The sequence below is a fragment of the Terrapene carolina genome, unplaced genomic scaffold (genome assembly GCF_002925995.2).
Source record: "Terrapene carolina triunguis isolate 2854851 unplaced genomic scaffold, T_m_triunguis-2.0 Scaffold951, whole genome shotgun sequence".
NCBI lineage: Eukaryota > Metazoa > Chordata > Testudines > Emydidae > Terrapene > Terrapene triunguis.
The window spans coordinates 8,151,340-8,164,201 of NW_020665302.1; the positions used below are offsets into that span (position 1 = coordinate 8,151,340).

The window sequence follows — 12,862 nt, forward strand, 5'->3', positions numbered from 1 at the left end:
ACCTTGCTTTCATTCTGAAGTCTCTCAAGATCAGAACCCAAAAGCGGTACAGTATTTCTACTAGGACAAGAAGAGAACCAGAGTGTAGTTCATTGTGAGCAAGACAACAGTTTTAGCTCCTTTACCATTACTACTGAATGATGCTGTAAGCACATAGGCCAAGGAATAAAGTTTGAACAAACCCATATCTACCAGGCCTTCAATACTCTGCAAACAATTTACTGCTCCGATTTCAATAGACAACCATTCCTCTTCCACATTATCTTCTTTCTTTACTGTATATGCACCACCAAGACCATCATGGAACAGAAAGCTAAAGACCATCAGAAATTGCACCTTCAGAGGGAAAAGGACTAGGGTAAAGGCTCACACTGCATTCTGTGATGTAGGTTGCCAGGTCCTGCTCCAGGAGGGATCGCTGGGTCTCAGAGGCTTTCAGTTCCACCTCCTTTTGGCTAAGTACAGCCTCCACCTCTGACACCCTCCGGTGCAATCGCGTCATTTCCTGCTCCATCTGTAACAAACATTGAAAGGTTAAAAAGCATTTCCAAAGCTCTGTCAGTTGCTAATTTCAACGCACCACATGTGATGAATTTCAGTCTCTAAGAGACTCCTAGTTATAATTCTCCAGATGCTATTTAAATTCCAATACCATTGTCTCTGCTCCTGGGAATGCACAGTTCTTCACAAGGACAGGTAGTAAGTCTAAGTCACCCCATTCATTCAAGCTGCTTGTTCATATTCAGTCATTCTTCAGTCATCTCTGGTTTTGCAGAGATGGGTCACTTTAGCTTTATCCCAAATCCATGTTGGACCAGAGGATGGGTCTCCCCCATCTCCTTGCAGGAAGAAATGGTCAAATCCAGCACAAGACAGGGAGACAAATAATTGCACTCTCATAAAAGTCTCAAACAACACTTGAGTTTTTATAGACTCCAATGAGTTCTCTTTACTAAGAAACAGCAACTGTTAAAAGATGTTCACCATAATCAATGAAATGGCAACAGTTACACAAGTAGAAGCTGAAGGACTAGGAAGAGAGACTTTGTATCACTCAGAACAGAAATGCAGCAACTCTGCAACCGATGAGAAGTAAATGCTGCATGGTGGAAGAAGCAGTCATCTGTGTCATGGTGAGAAAAGGGCTTTTTAAAATCCAGAGCCTCCTCTTGTTAAGTTTAACATATCTACAGCAAAGGCATGGCCTAAATTCAACTTCTTCTGTACTGATCAGGAAGCCACTTCACTGAAGGAAAAGAACTTTGCCCACCACAGATCTGGACGATCAGCAGCATCTGACAGATCCCTTGGCATACATTGGTTGTAGATTCCTGGAGCAATGAGGGAGGCCACTCACATAAATAAATACCTTGTGACACTTGTCCTGGGTGTCCTGCAGCTCTTTGCTCTTTAGAAGGAGTTTCTTTTCCATGGAGCTGATCTTAGCTGGAGAGTCCAACCCCGAGACAACAGACCTATAAGAACAAAGCCAAATAATACATAAATATAGGCAAAACGGTACAGGACTCTCCACTTAAACAACTTTGGTCAGACCATTGGGTAGTTATCCTGGGCTAAACTAGGAGGAAAGATGAGGCAAACTATATGGTGTAATAGCTACTAGGTTAGGTCAATCAACATTGTGTGTCATTAGTAACCACCATGTCAGCTCCTCTACTGGTTACAAGATTAGTACTTTCATTTACACAGTAAGTTTTAAATACATATCAAACAATGTGACACAGAAAGCATTTCTGGATGCTCCTTGCAGGTGTTAAAAAGCCAAATGTCAAATTGGTTTTAACCACTCAAGAAGTTAAATAATTCTCTGAAAATTCATTGCCTGTTATATTTTGTTACTGTTAAACAGGTTTCAAAAACAAAAGCAGACAGTACTAGAAAAGCAATTGAAAACTCAAAGGTGCCAAACTGTGAACAACAGTGAGCTGAAGCACCTGCTCATTAACTTGGTCTCTGCTATCCCAGGATTTTACTGAAACATTCCCAGTCCAGCTCTACACTCCTTCTCTATTTCATCCACACCGACACAATTAGCCACATTTCTAGATCTCAAAGTTCCACCAATAAGCTGTGTCTCCTGAGAAAAATCTACTTAACCGTAGCATTCATTGAAATTTGACTCCAGGAAATTGAGGAACGCATTTAGATTTTTTTAGCACTCTCTCTGATTGGGTTCTTTACCCCCCATAAAGTTAACCATTTATGTTGGCTTAAACCAGCACATCTCAAACTGGGGATCTCGACCCCAAAGGGGGTTGCATGCCTATTGTAGGGGAGGTCATGGTATTGTCACCTTTACTTCTGACCTGCTTTCAGAGCTGGGCAGCTGGAGAGTGGCGGATATTGGCTGGGCGCCCAGCTCTGAAGGCATTGCTGCCACCAGCAGCAGTGAAGAAGTAAAGGGGGCAATACCATACTATGCCACCCTTACTTCTGCACTGCTGCTGGCGACAGCGCTGCCTTCAGAGTCAGGCACCCAGCTCTGAAGGCAGTGCCACAGCCAGCAGCAGTGCAGAAGTAATGATGGCATGATAAGGGTGGGTTGTCATCACTTTTTTGGGGGGCAGTCATCAAAACCTGAAATATTTACAAAGGGGGTCCCAGCAAAAAAAAAAGTTTGAGAACTTTTGGCTTAAACTGATTCTAGAAAAGCATTAGAAGTGACTATTCGTGATTTGGAGCATATGTTAGTGTTTTGCACTCTTAAACCAGATGTTTTAACTATTACCTGCTTAAATATGCATCTCAAATTATACAAAAAAATTAAAAGACAAAAATCACATTCGACAGAAACAATTCCCTGTAGCAAAATGTGATTCCAACTAGGTAGTTAAGCAGTTAATGAGGGAACCAGTTTTAACAGAAGAAGCCTAGAGCTCATTGTTAGTTGAGATTTTAAAAGTACAATGAAGGTGCTAATAAAAGAACATGCAGTCTGCCCACACATTGCTTGCCGGCTTCTCCTGGCCACAGCTTTGGTATGCAGCCAGTTATCCCCATGGAGAGAAATGAGCTTCGAGCAGCCCTTTGCACATAGCTACACACCCACACACAGCAGCACTGTCTCTTCTTACACCAAGGAAAGTTTGATTTTACCACCACCATTTTCTGAGAAAATGTACTCCCAAGTCCAAATACATACAGAGGGTATTAGTCACACACATGAAAAGAAATGGACTTTATAAAACTGTGCTGCAGCAGCATGTATGGAACAACAGATTTTAATGAGTGCCACCTTCTAAAGCCATTTGGAATGCAATCCTGATATTAACCTAAGTATAGCAGAGCCCACCACTCCCAACCTGCGTAGAAATATCTAATATAATGAAATCATTTTTTTTAAAAACTAACAAAGAAACAAGCCTATTAGAAGAATGAAACCCACATATCAAATGACAAGATATAACAAGGATTTATTAGAAGAATAAATCTTAAAATTGAATGCAGTGGTTAAACACTCAAATTGGTTAACTGGTCTAATCAACCCTATCCCCCAGATTATCATTTTTAAAAGTTAATATATCAAAACATCTATACTCCTCCAGAGAACAAGCAGCCATCAGAGAAAAATACTTATTAAATCCCACCACAGACAGGCGTACAAACAAGGCTAAAAATGGATAGGTGAGAAAAAACAGTCCTAGAAATAAAAATTAAAAGATCACATTAACTAAAAAAGATGCAAAGGAATCTGCTTCAAAATGTAATTCTTATAAATATAAAAATAACTGCAAATGTGTAATGATAATTTTGACAAGTTTTTTATATTAAAATGTTAACTTTTAAGATCTCTAAATTAGCTCAGCAAAAGCCATTTTTTAAAAATAATCATAGTTCCACACTATTAATCATCGCACTTTAGTTTTCTGCTCATACCACAGGCACTGCTCAGCAGATTCTAGCTAGTTCTGATAGGAAAGAGGACACTTGCCCCACTGGTTCATTATAAATGTTCCTGTTTCATCCTGGTGTGCGTTTTTTGTTTTTTTAAAGGAACAGGCTCATAATACTGTACACACCATTTTGCAATTCAAACATTTTGCCTGGAGAGCCAACTAAACCATCTAGCTGCACTGCAACACAGGGAACAACAGTATGGGACCCAGGGAGAAAGCACACCACACAGCAATGGAGTGGTGGGATGGAACGGAGTGTATTGCTACTCTTAAATGATCCCCCAGCCAAAGTTTGGAATGTCATTAACTGGCTCTGGAGACAGCAGCTTCTCAGGTGTGATGTGTGGGGTTTGGGAAGAAATACATTGCAATCTTTCCCTCCCATTCAAAATAAAAAAGATCCCTTAAAAAACTGTGCGCGCTAACTATGGCAATTTTTTCTTGCTATGAAAATCAGTACATCTCAACCCCAAAGCAAGCCGGTCTCCATATACTGGATTTGCATTAGGCACACATAAGAGTTTGGCAGTGTCCACTTCAGCTAATTCCTCCTTTCATGCAAACTCTACTAAGGCTGCTTCATAAGTACCGCTACCTCCTTTTTAAGTCTCAAGAAGAGAGAGTAATCAAGAGAACGGGGATGCTTAAAATCTAACAGAAGCCTCATCACGGAGATCCAAACTCCCAAAGGATTTTATGACAAGATGTGAGCTGTGTGCTGTAGTGTCATTGTTACATACCCCCTCATTCAGAGTTATCTCAGAAGTTAAACACATTCAATCTGACAGCAAAAGCTACCATGCAAACATATCACTCAACTGGTACCATTTCAGAATATTTAATTAAATTAACCATTAAACCAAGGGTCACTTTTCTCAGCACAACAGTGTCTGCAATTTCCTCTAAGGTGTGAAGAAATGAACAACAAAAAAGGGAATCGACTCATGTAAATAAAAAACAGGAATGAAGGGGGATATAAAAAAAAACTCAAGTCTTGGTCAAATCTACAATAGAAAATGCTAACCACACTAGCTGTGCTAATCTATTTTCAAGAGGAAAATTACCTCCTTGAGTTATCATTTAAATGAATTGGCTTAATGCTGATTACCTAGTAATTCATAGATAGTAGAGCCAGAACCTCTCCCAGAAGGACTGTAGGGAATGGTGCAGAAGTGCTGGATATCAGAGGGCTCCTCCTGTCCTAATCTTTCCAAGTAAGAATTGCTACAGAAAAAGCTAGAGGTTAACCAAAAGGGAATGGCAAGTTCACAGCTCATCCTCTATCATGCACTGTATCTATCTTCTTACTTCATCTTTTTATCCCAATCTCATAAGCCTCCAACTCACCTGTGCCTCTTCCTTCTCATAGCTGCTGGTACCATCTGTCCTAATCCTGGCCCCTGCACATATCCATACTCCCCCTTCCCATGCCTCATGCTTAAGGCTAATATTGTGTCACAGATATTTTTAGTAAAAGTCACGGACAGGACGCAGGCAATAAACAATACATCACGGAAGCCCAACTCCTGCCGTGCATGGGGCTGAAGCTGAAGTCGAAGAAGTCATGGAGATCAATTAAAGTCACGGAATCCGTGACCAAATCATATCCTTACTCATGCTCTACTCTCTAACTTCATTTCCATCTCTACCCTTCCACTCCTCCAGCCTTTCCATTTTCTGCTCCCTCTCAAATGCCTCCTCCATCCTAAAACACAGCAAAAACCAAACAATGATACCATCAAGATGTGAATGCGGTGAACTGAAACAGCAGAATATTATCAAAATCTTGTTCTCCCTTTCCTCTTTTCTCCCTTCACAAAGGCTGGAACAGAAACCTACCAGCTGTTAGATTAAACTTACCAGCCAGAGAGGTCAATACAAAAAATAACAGGGGAAGAAATCCTCACCAGCAAACTCTGGGGTAAAATACTGGTGACAAGGTCAGCCCCTCTCCCAACCTCAGTTGCTGGGGAAGGGGAAGATGCTTACCGGCACCAAACATGAGAATTCCTCATTTTATATCAGCCTTACCTCTAGCTAGTAAGTGTCTGATAAATTGGAAGAAAAAGTCCTCTTCACACTTCTCCAGTCTCTTATTGTCTTAAGGAGGGTAAGAGTTGGGGCAAAAGAGAATGAAGAGAGGTCTGCTCTACCCCCTAGTCCATCCTTTTTTGGGAGTCCTCCTTACCCATGACTCATGCAAGTGCCTATCTGCGCTGTTGCTTCTCAAGGCTTTGCCAACCAGCGGCAGCAATGTGAAAGTAACATGATTCTTGGCAGTTTGGCTACGGCCCACTAGATTCTGACTGGAACATAGGACTGGAAGGGACCTCCTGGGTCATCAAGCCCTGTCCCTACTATTGCATATAATCCTATTCATAAACTTATGCTCCATATTAAACTAGCTAGTCCTATTGGAAAGGTGTGCCAGAATCGATCCTCTGATGTTTAGAAACTTTCTTCTAAATTGCCAGCCTAAATTTATCCATGGTGAGTTTATATACGTTTGTTCTTGTGTCCTTTAGCTTAAATAGCTCTACTCCCTGCCTGGCATTTACCTCCCAATGTATTTACAGAGAGTAAACATATCCCCTCTCGGCCTTCATTTTGCTAGTCTAAACAAGCCCAGCTCTTTTAGTTTCCTCTGGTAAGACCGGCTCTCCATTCTCCTAACCATTCTAGCAGTCCTTCTATGCACCCATTCCAATCTGAATTCATTTGTCTTGAACATGAGTGACCAGATCAGTACACAATATTCCAGATGAGGTCTTACCAGTGCCTTGTACAATGGCATTAATACTTCCCTATGTCTATTGAAAATACCTAACCTGATACATCCCAGATGTAGTGAAAGTAACAGGGACCTTGTTAATTACAATCTACTGCTGCTGCACAAAAAACCGTGAGCAGCAACAAAGGCACTAGAGCTATCAGTCTGCAAACACAGGAAACCAGCCTGGCATCACTTAGCAACCATAAGAATTATAATTCATTTTTAAATGACAGTAAGTTCTGCACTGGTGAGTTAGTACCTCACACTTGTTAGAGAAAGCACCCCACTTACTACTAGCAAGTTCACAAATGATTTTTTAAGCCTTACCCTCTGTTTGTTGCTCTCATTCACTGCCTCCTGTCTAAAATTAGATTGTTAAGCTTCCCAGGGCAGGTAATGTGTCTTATTTGTTCAATAAAGTACCTAGCACACAGTGCACACTTTATAAATTATAAAGAAATCTTCCTCATTCCCCAACCTAGCAGTGGGATTCAGGAGATCACTAGTCACTGCACTAGTTCAACACGAGTTTAAATACTGATGTAGCCTAATCTCCCTCCACTCCTTGCAATATTTAGCAGCTGCTCCTCAAAACAAAATGCAGTTCTTTACTCCCAAAGGTAAATCCAGGAACGAGTTTATGAAAATCTCGTTCTAATATAAAAGTTCAGCCTATAATATAAGCAGAATCTTCTTAGGTTCCTTTTGGAAGAAAAGGATTATAATATATGACCAATTTTGTGCATCAACATACAGGAGACCAGGCTGCATCAGGCAGTTCTACACAACTTTACCCATAATTCCTCCAATACATATTAATCTTGACCCTCTTTTGCTGTATCCTTGCTATTCCACTACTAGAACCCAAACAAAACTTCAACAGTTATCCTTAACTGTTATATGCACCACCTCCCACTAATCAGTTCCAACATAGCTTTGACAATGCATACCTATATCAACCTGCAACACCCTCATTATGATCAGCCTTTAACCAATATCACACAGATATGCCAGTGCACCTGAGACTTAACCATAAACCCCCTCCACACTTCCAGTACCAGGACCCCAATACATACAGAGTTCTAGCAATACACCTAGATCAAGTTCTGGGCCTCTACTGACAGTTACACAAATGGCATTCTGGTTTTGTTATGTGAAGAACAGTCCACTAGGGAGTAGGATGACACCATAAGTCATTTCACTTATAATTCAAGGTAGATTTTAACCCCAAGTATCCACAGTTGAAATTTACCAACTCCAAAACTACTTCCACTGACATCTCACTAAAAGCCAACATCTCATCTTTCAACCATTATTATAACCTCCTCCTTCTCCCTCCCAACCACGAAGGCAACACCTGTGAGGAGGGACAGTCACTAAAGACAGTCGGAGTCTCCCCTTCTGATCACCGACCTATACATCATATAACCTTGACTCAAAATATAGGCAACAGCCAAGAATACCACCAAATTTGGTTCCACACTTCTCTCTCGAACAACTTACTCAACACCAAAAGCAACTATCACAGCCAATATGACAAAGACATGAAACCTGGTTCAAGTCCCTGATGGGGACGAACGCAGTGATGAAAGAAAACGGTTGAAACTAAAAGATGGTACCTTAGCATGTTGAGTCACCAAGCCAGCTAAAGGAATTGCATTACTGAGTGGCCTTCTGGTACTGGAATAAGGATTCCTCAATTTGATGTGCTGCACGAATGCTTTTCTCATTAGCTCTAACACCAGGAACCAAGGACTCACCAGGTCAAAGAGGTTTACACCATCCCATTTACACTCTTCTTTTTCCTGTCTCAGTTCTCTCTCTGAAACCCTAATTCCTTCCCAAATGAAGACCAATTTTTATGGATCTCAGTTCCTCACCCCCTGCACTGTCTGTGGCTCTCTGACCCCATAACACATCCAATATACAGCAATGCCCAGTCTCAGTGTTTAACTTGACCGAGCAGTACACACTGCCAGCTCAGTGAAGCTCTATCTCTGGTTCACTGACCCATCAACACACACTTCTGGATTAGTGGCGCTCCATCTCTGTGGATCACTGATTCAGCCTCACACCCACCCCTAGTTTTGTGACAACCAGTCTCTGCATTTCTGACCTAACAGAACATACCCCCACTTCAGCCTCTGAACTCCATAGGATTTTCCTTCTTCCAGAGACCTGGAAAAAAAAGAAATCAAACTGCCCACTCCTCTCCAGGGAACAGCAAACACAACTAATGCAAAGTAACCAAATCACAATTTTAGCAATGTCAGTTTCAGAACCAGCCTTATTTTCCACACAAAACCAGAGAACAATATTAAATATACAAAACCACAGCAGCAACAGATAGAGCCTAAAGCGGTCAGCTTCCCTAAAGCAGAGCGCAGGCCAGTTAAAAGCAGCTTTCCCCCTCCCCCACCCCCTCCCCAGTACAAGCCCTGATTTTCTTGTACTGATCCTGTTCACTTAGACAGTAATTCCCACTTACTCTGATCTGAGGATCCCCAGAGCCTTGATGAAGGAAAACCCCACAAACGGCAAATCTTCACCCGAGAAGCCGGCTGGGTTCAACTGCCGCGGAGAGGATAAAACCCGCGAATTCTTCTCTGGTTCATCAAAATTTGAGGTGTCATCATCAGACCTGAGGGTAGGAACGAAGGGGGGAGGAGCTGGTGGAAAAAACAAGGAGAAAAGACAAATTTCAGCTACAGTTTGCTCTGCAATGGTCCCATTCATTCAATGCTTGCAATGGCACTGCAGCTCCTGCTTTTAATCTTGCTAACACAAGCAGACTGAGCTGCTGCTCTCAAATCGTATTACAGCAACAAGAGATTAACCCTTCAGCTACCAACATGGCTACCATTCTGCAGGCACAGTGTCTCCCATGCTGGTTAAACTGGTATTTTGAGTCAAAGGCACCAGGCTAAGAAAAGCTTTGGACTCATATTTACAGGTTATTTCTTCCTGATTTTTCTAGAAAAACAAAGATGTCTCTAAGCCACCGAATTAGTGGAGTAAACTACTTCATGAGAATAGAGTCAGTTACCTTGCTAGCCAGCTAAGGACTAATTTCTGCCTATCACCTCTACCAGCAGCCTCCCCAGTCCAGATTTCTGGTTCTTGTTACCATCAGTAAACGTATCTTGTTCCTGGAAGATTTCAACATGCTGCAGCTACTAAACCCAAATAGGTCTAGGAGGAGGGAGGAAAAGAAATAAAGATTTGCTTCCCCAAGACAGCTTGCTTAGGATTTGGAACTCTTGGTGGGACACCACTGCAGTCTGGCTCCGATACAATCTGAACAGAGGTATTGATGGCAGGAATTATAATCTATTTCTTACTCTAATTTTTAAATCAAAATATCTTAACTTGTTAACCAGTTGTTTAATTTCAGCCCATCTTCTAACATTTGCTGCAGTTTAATTAACGCAACGAAACAAAAGGATAAGTTCTTTTAAATGATGTGCAGCACCTCAGGTCCCTGCTGGTTTGGCTGCATGTGTGAAAAGAATGAATGTAAAAGCTTGCTGTGCAATTCCTACCTCATAAAAGCATGTTTCCTCCCAAGATTTTTTTTTTTTTTAAATTTCATCATTCAGGTCTTCACTCCCTGCAAATCTACTAAGCTCTTTTTTGCTCTATGAAGCAGACAGCTCTTCAGTCCGCAACTAGAACACAGCCCATTGTTACAAACTGATGGAAGTGTTGTGTGCTAAAACCGTTACCATGGATCCAGTATAGATCTCCTGTAGCTGAAGGGCTGATGAGAATTGAAGAACCGGGAACAAACATTACAGCCCCTGCAGTGCAGGCTCCCTGCTCCTCACTCTGTGCATGCTCTAAGTTTAACCCTACCTGCCTGCATTCGTGACAGATGCTGATGCTTATCTGACTGACACAAGCAGAATGAGTCACTGCTGGAGCTTGCTAGCTCCCTCTAGGTTGCCAAATCCTTTCACAGCTCAATTTTTAACTCTTAATTTTCTACGCTAATTTGTGTATAAGCTAACAGCAGACCAACACCAAGCTACCACCAGACCAGCATTCATAGGCAAAAATCTGCCTGTTTAAATCAGTAAATTGCAACAATACATGCATGCTCTATTAGTGGCTCTCCAGGGAGCCATGCTGACACAGCTTCCAAATAGGGAAAAGGAAGGAAGGTCCACCAAGCTGGGAGGCTGCTGCTCACATACCATAGTTTCAAGAACATTGGAGTAGGATGAATGAAAAACTCAAAGATAAAAATATGCATTAATAAGGAAATTATATTACTTTTCAAACAGTCTCTGGAGCATTCAAATCTTCTTTGTCAATATCAAACAAATCGGTTCTGATACTTTATTGGTTTAAAAAAATTGCAAACGTTTAATAGGATGGGAACTGTATTACAGATTGAATTCTCTTAATATGACATCCAGTTATAGCTCTTCTGTCTAGCACTCTCACTCACACAAACACAGGAGCAATAGATTACAATACAACTTCATTAGCTATAACATTTTTCATACAAATGGCACCCCAAAATGCTTTGCAAAGTTAAGAGTTAAGGAGTGGCAAAGGGAAGAAATATAGGTAATACATTTTATTTTCAGCATCCAGAATGAAAAGGCCTATGGGCACCCTTTAAAAGGTTTATTCCCCCTGCCCCCATCTAAGATTTAAAGAGAGATTGGATTGATGAGACAGAGCAATAAAGGAAGGAGAAGACTATCTAGTTGATATGGTAAAGTCTAGAACCCCTCTTGTAAGAGTAGCCAAAAACATACCTTAACAGAAAAGGAAGGTGTATATTATAACTCTATGTAAGACCGTATCATTTAATATTTAACAGATTTGTTCAAGTTAGAAATAAAGAGAGAGATAGAATCTCACCTTTCATCAGAAAGGTAGTGGGAATCTACAGAGGAACCATTCTCAGGCAACTACAATTAAAGGCAAGAAACTTTCCTCTCACCATTAACAAGTATCTTCTAAAAGTCCCCACTCAGACTACAGTGGTAGAGCTAATTTAAAATATGCTTAAAATAAGTATAGAGATAAAAGATAAATAGCACTCAATGGAAGAACAAGATACATCACAATACCCAATAGCAACATCTTCATATGGTTGAAGAAAGCTAAAGATGGAAAGTAAATAGGACTTTTAGAAAGAGAAAGCTAATTTTAATATCACATCATTTTCTACTGCAATTTCTTCTGATGTTTAATAAAAGCTCTGCACAAAGCAGAGAGACACAGAGAACACTAGCTGAAAGGGAAGAAACCTGAATTTGCCCTTTGCTTTGCATCTCCTGAAGAGGCATTCATGTGAGAAGAGCTATTACCAACCTAACACAGTTGAGAAGCTCTTCTTTCTAACCTTGTTACCATATTACTATCAAGAAACAATGGCAAGGAAAAAAAGAAAGTCATTCAACAAACACACCTCTGGCTGCAAGTGGATCAGAACTGCTGACAGTGACTGAAAGGGGGAAAATGAATTTCTTCAGAGGTAGGTTTCAGACCACTTTGGATGAGAACAAACTCACAGGAGTGAAAAGGGACACACTTGGAAAGAGATATGCTAGATCCGCTTTGCTTGGTTGGTTTTGCTAATCACTTGGTAATGTCTTTAGATTCCTTTATTCCTGAGATTGAGGCATTCCCCTGCTTGTCTCTTGAAACTGCCTGTAAAATAATTGGTGCATCTTATATAACAGGCTGAGAAAAGGGAGCAATTTGGTTGGTTAACAAGGTTTAAATGCATGTCTATGAAAGGGTCCTTGGGTAACCAGAACTGGCCAATTATTTCTTGTTTAAAACCAGAGAATTCTCATTCCTCTATAATTATGGTATCCTCAAAATAACAAGATGAAGACTAGCGAATACAAAGGTGTAAGCGTGTTCATATTGAGGCTATTCTCAAGTGCTTCTTTAAAAAAAAAAAAAAAAAAAGAACCACTTAAGAGAGGTCATAGTAAGACTCTGGGAACTGAATAGCAAATACATGCCATTGTATCTGGCAAAACTAAAGATTTGTTCAGAAGATTCACATTTTCTCCCTCTCCAGGTTTATTCAAAAGGAGACAAAACTATGCTACAAACAGGATATTCTAATCCTGATACTTCAATCTTATAAAAACTGATTGATACATGGATCATTTTCTGCCTGTAATATGCTGCAAGTGAC

General features: G+C 40.7%; 1 protein-coding gene across 2 annotated transcripts in view; it reads right to left on the reverse strand.

Annotated features, from left to right (window-relative positions):
* The window catches only part of CIT (citron rho-interacting serine/threonine kinase), a 90,819-nt gene that overhangs the window by 58,239 nt on the left and 19,718 nt on the right, over window positions 1-12,862 (reverse strand). For both annotated transcript variants that reach the window (XM_024197388.2, XM_024197387.2), the window contains exons 10-12: window positions 9,179-9,359; window positions 1,370-1,475; window positions 371-514 (exon numbers count right to left, since the gene is read on the reverse strand). In XM_024197388.2, the coding sequence (XP_024053156.1) occupies window positions 371-514; window positions 1,370-1,475; window positions 9,179-9,359 (431 nt within the window). The remainder of the gene's footprint in view (window positions 1-370; window positions 515-1,369; window positions 1,476-9,178; window positions 9,360-12,862) is intronic.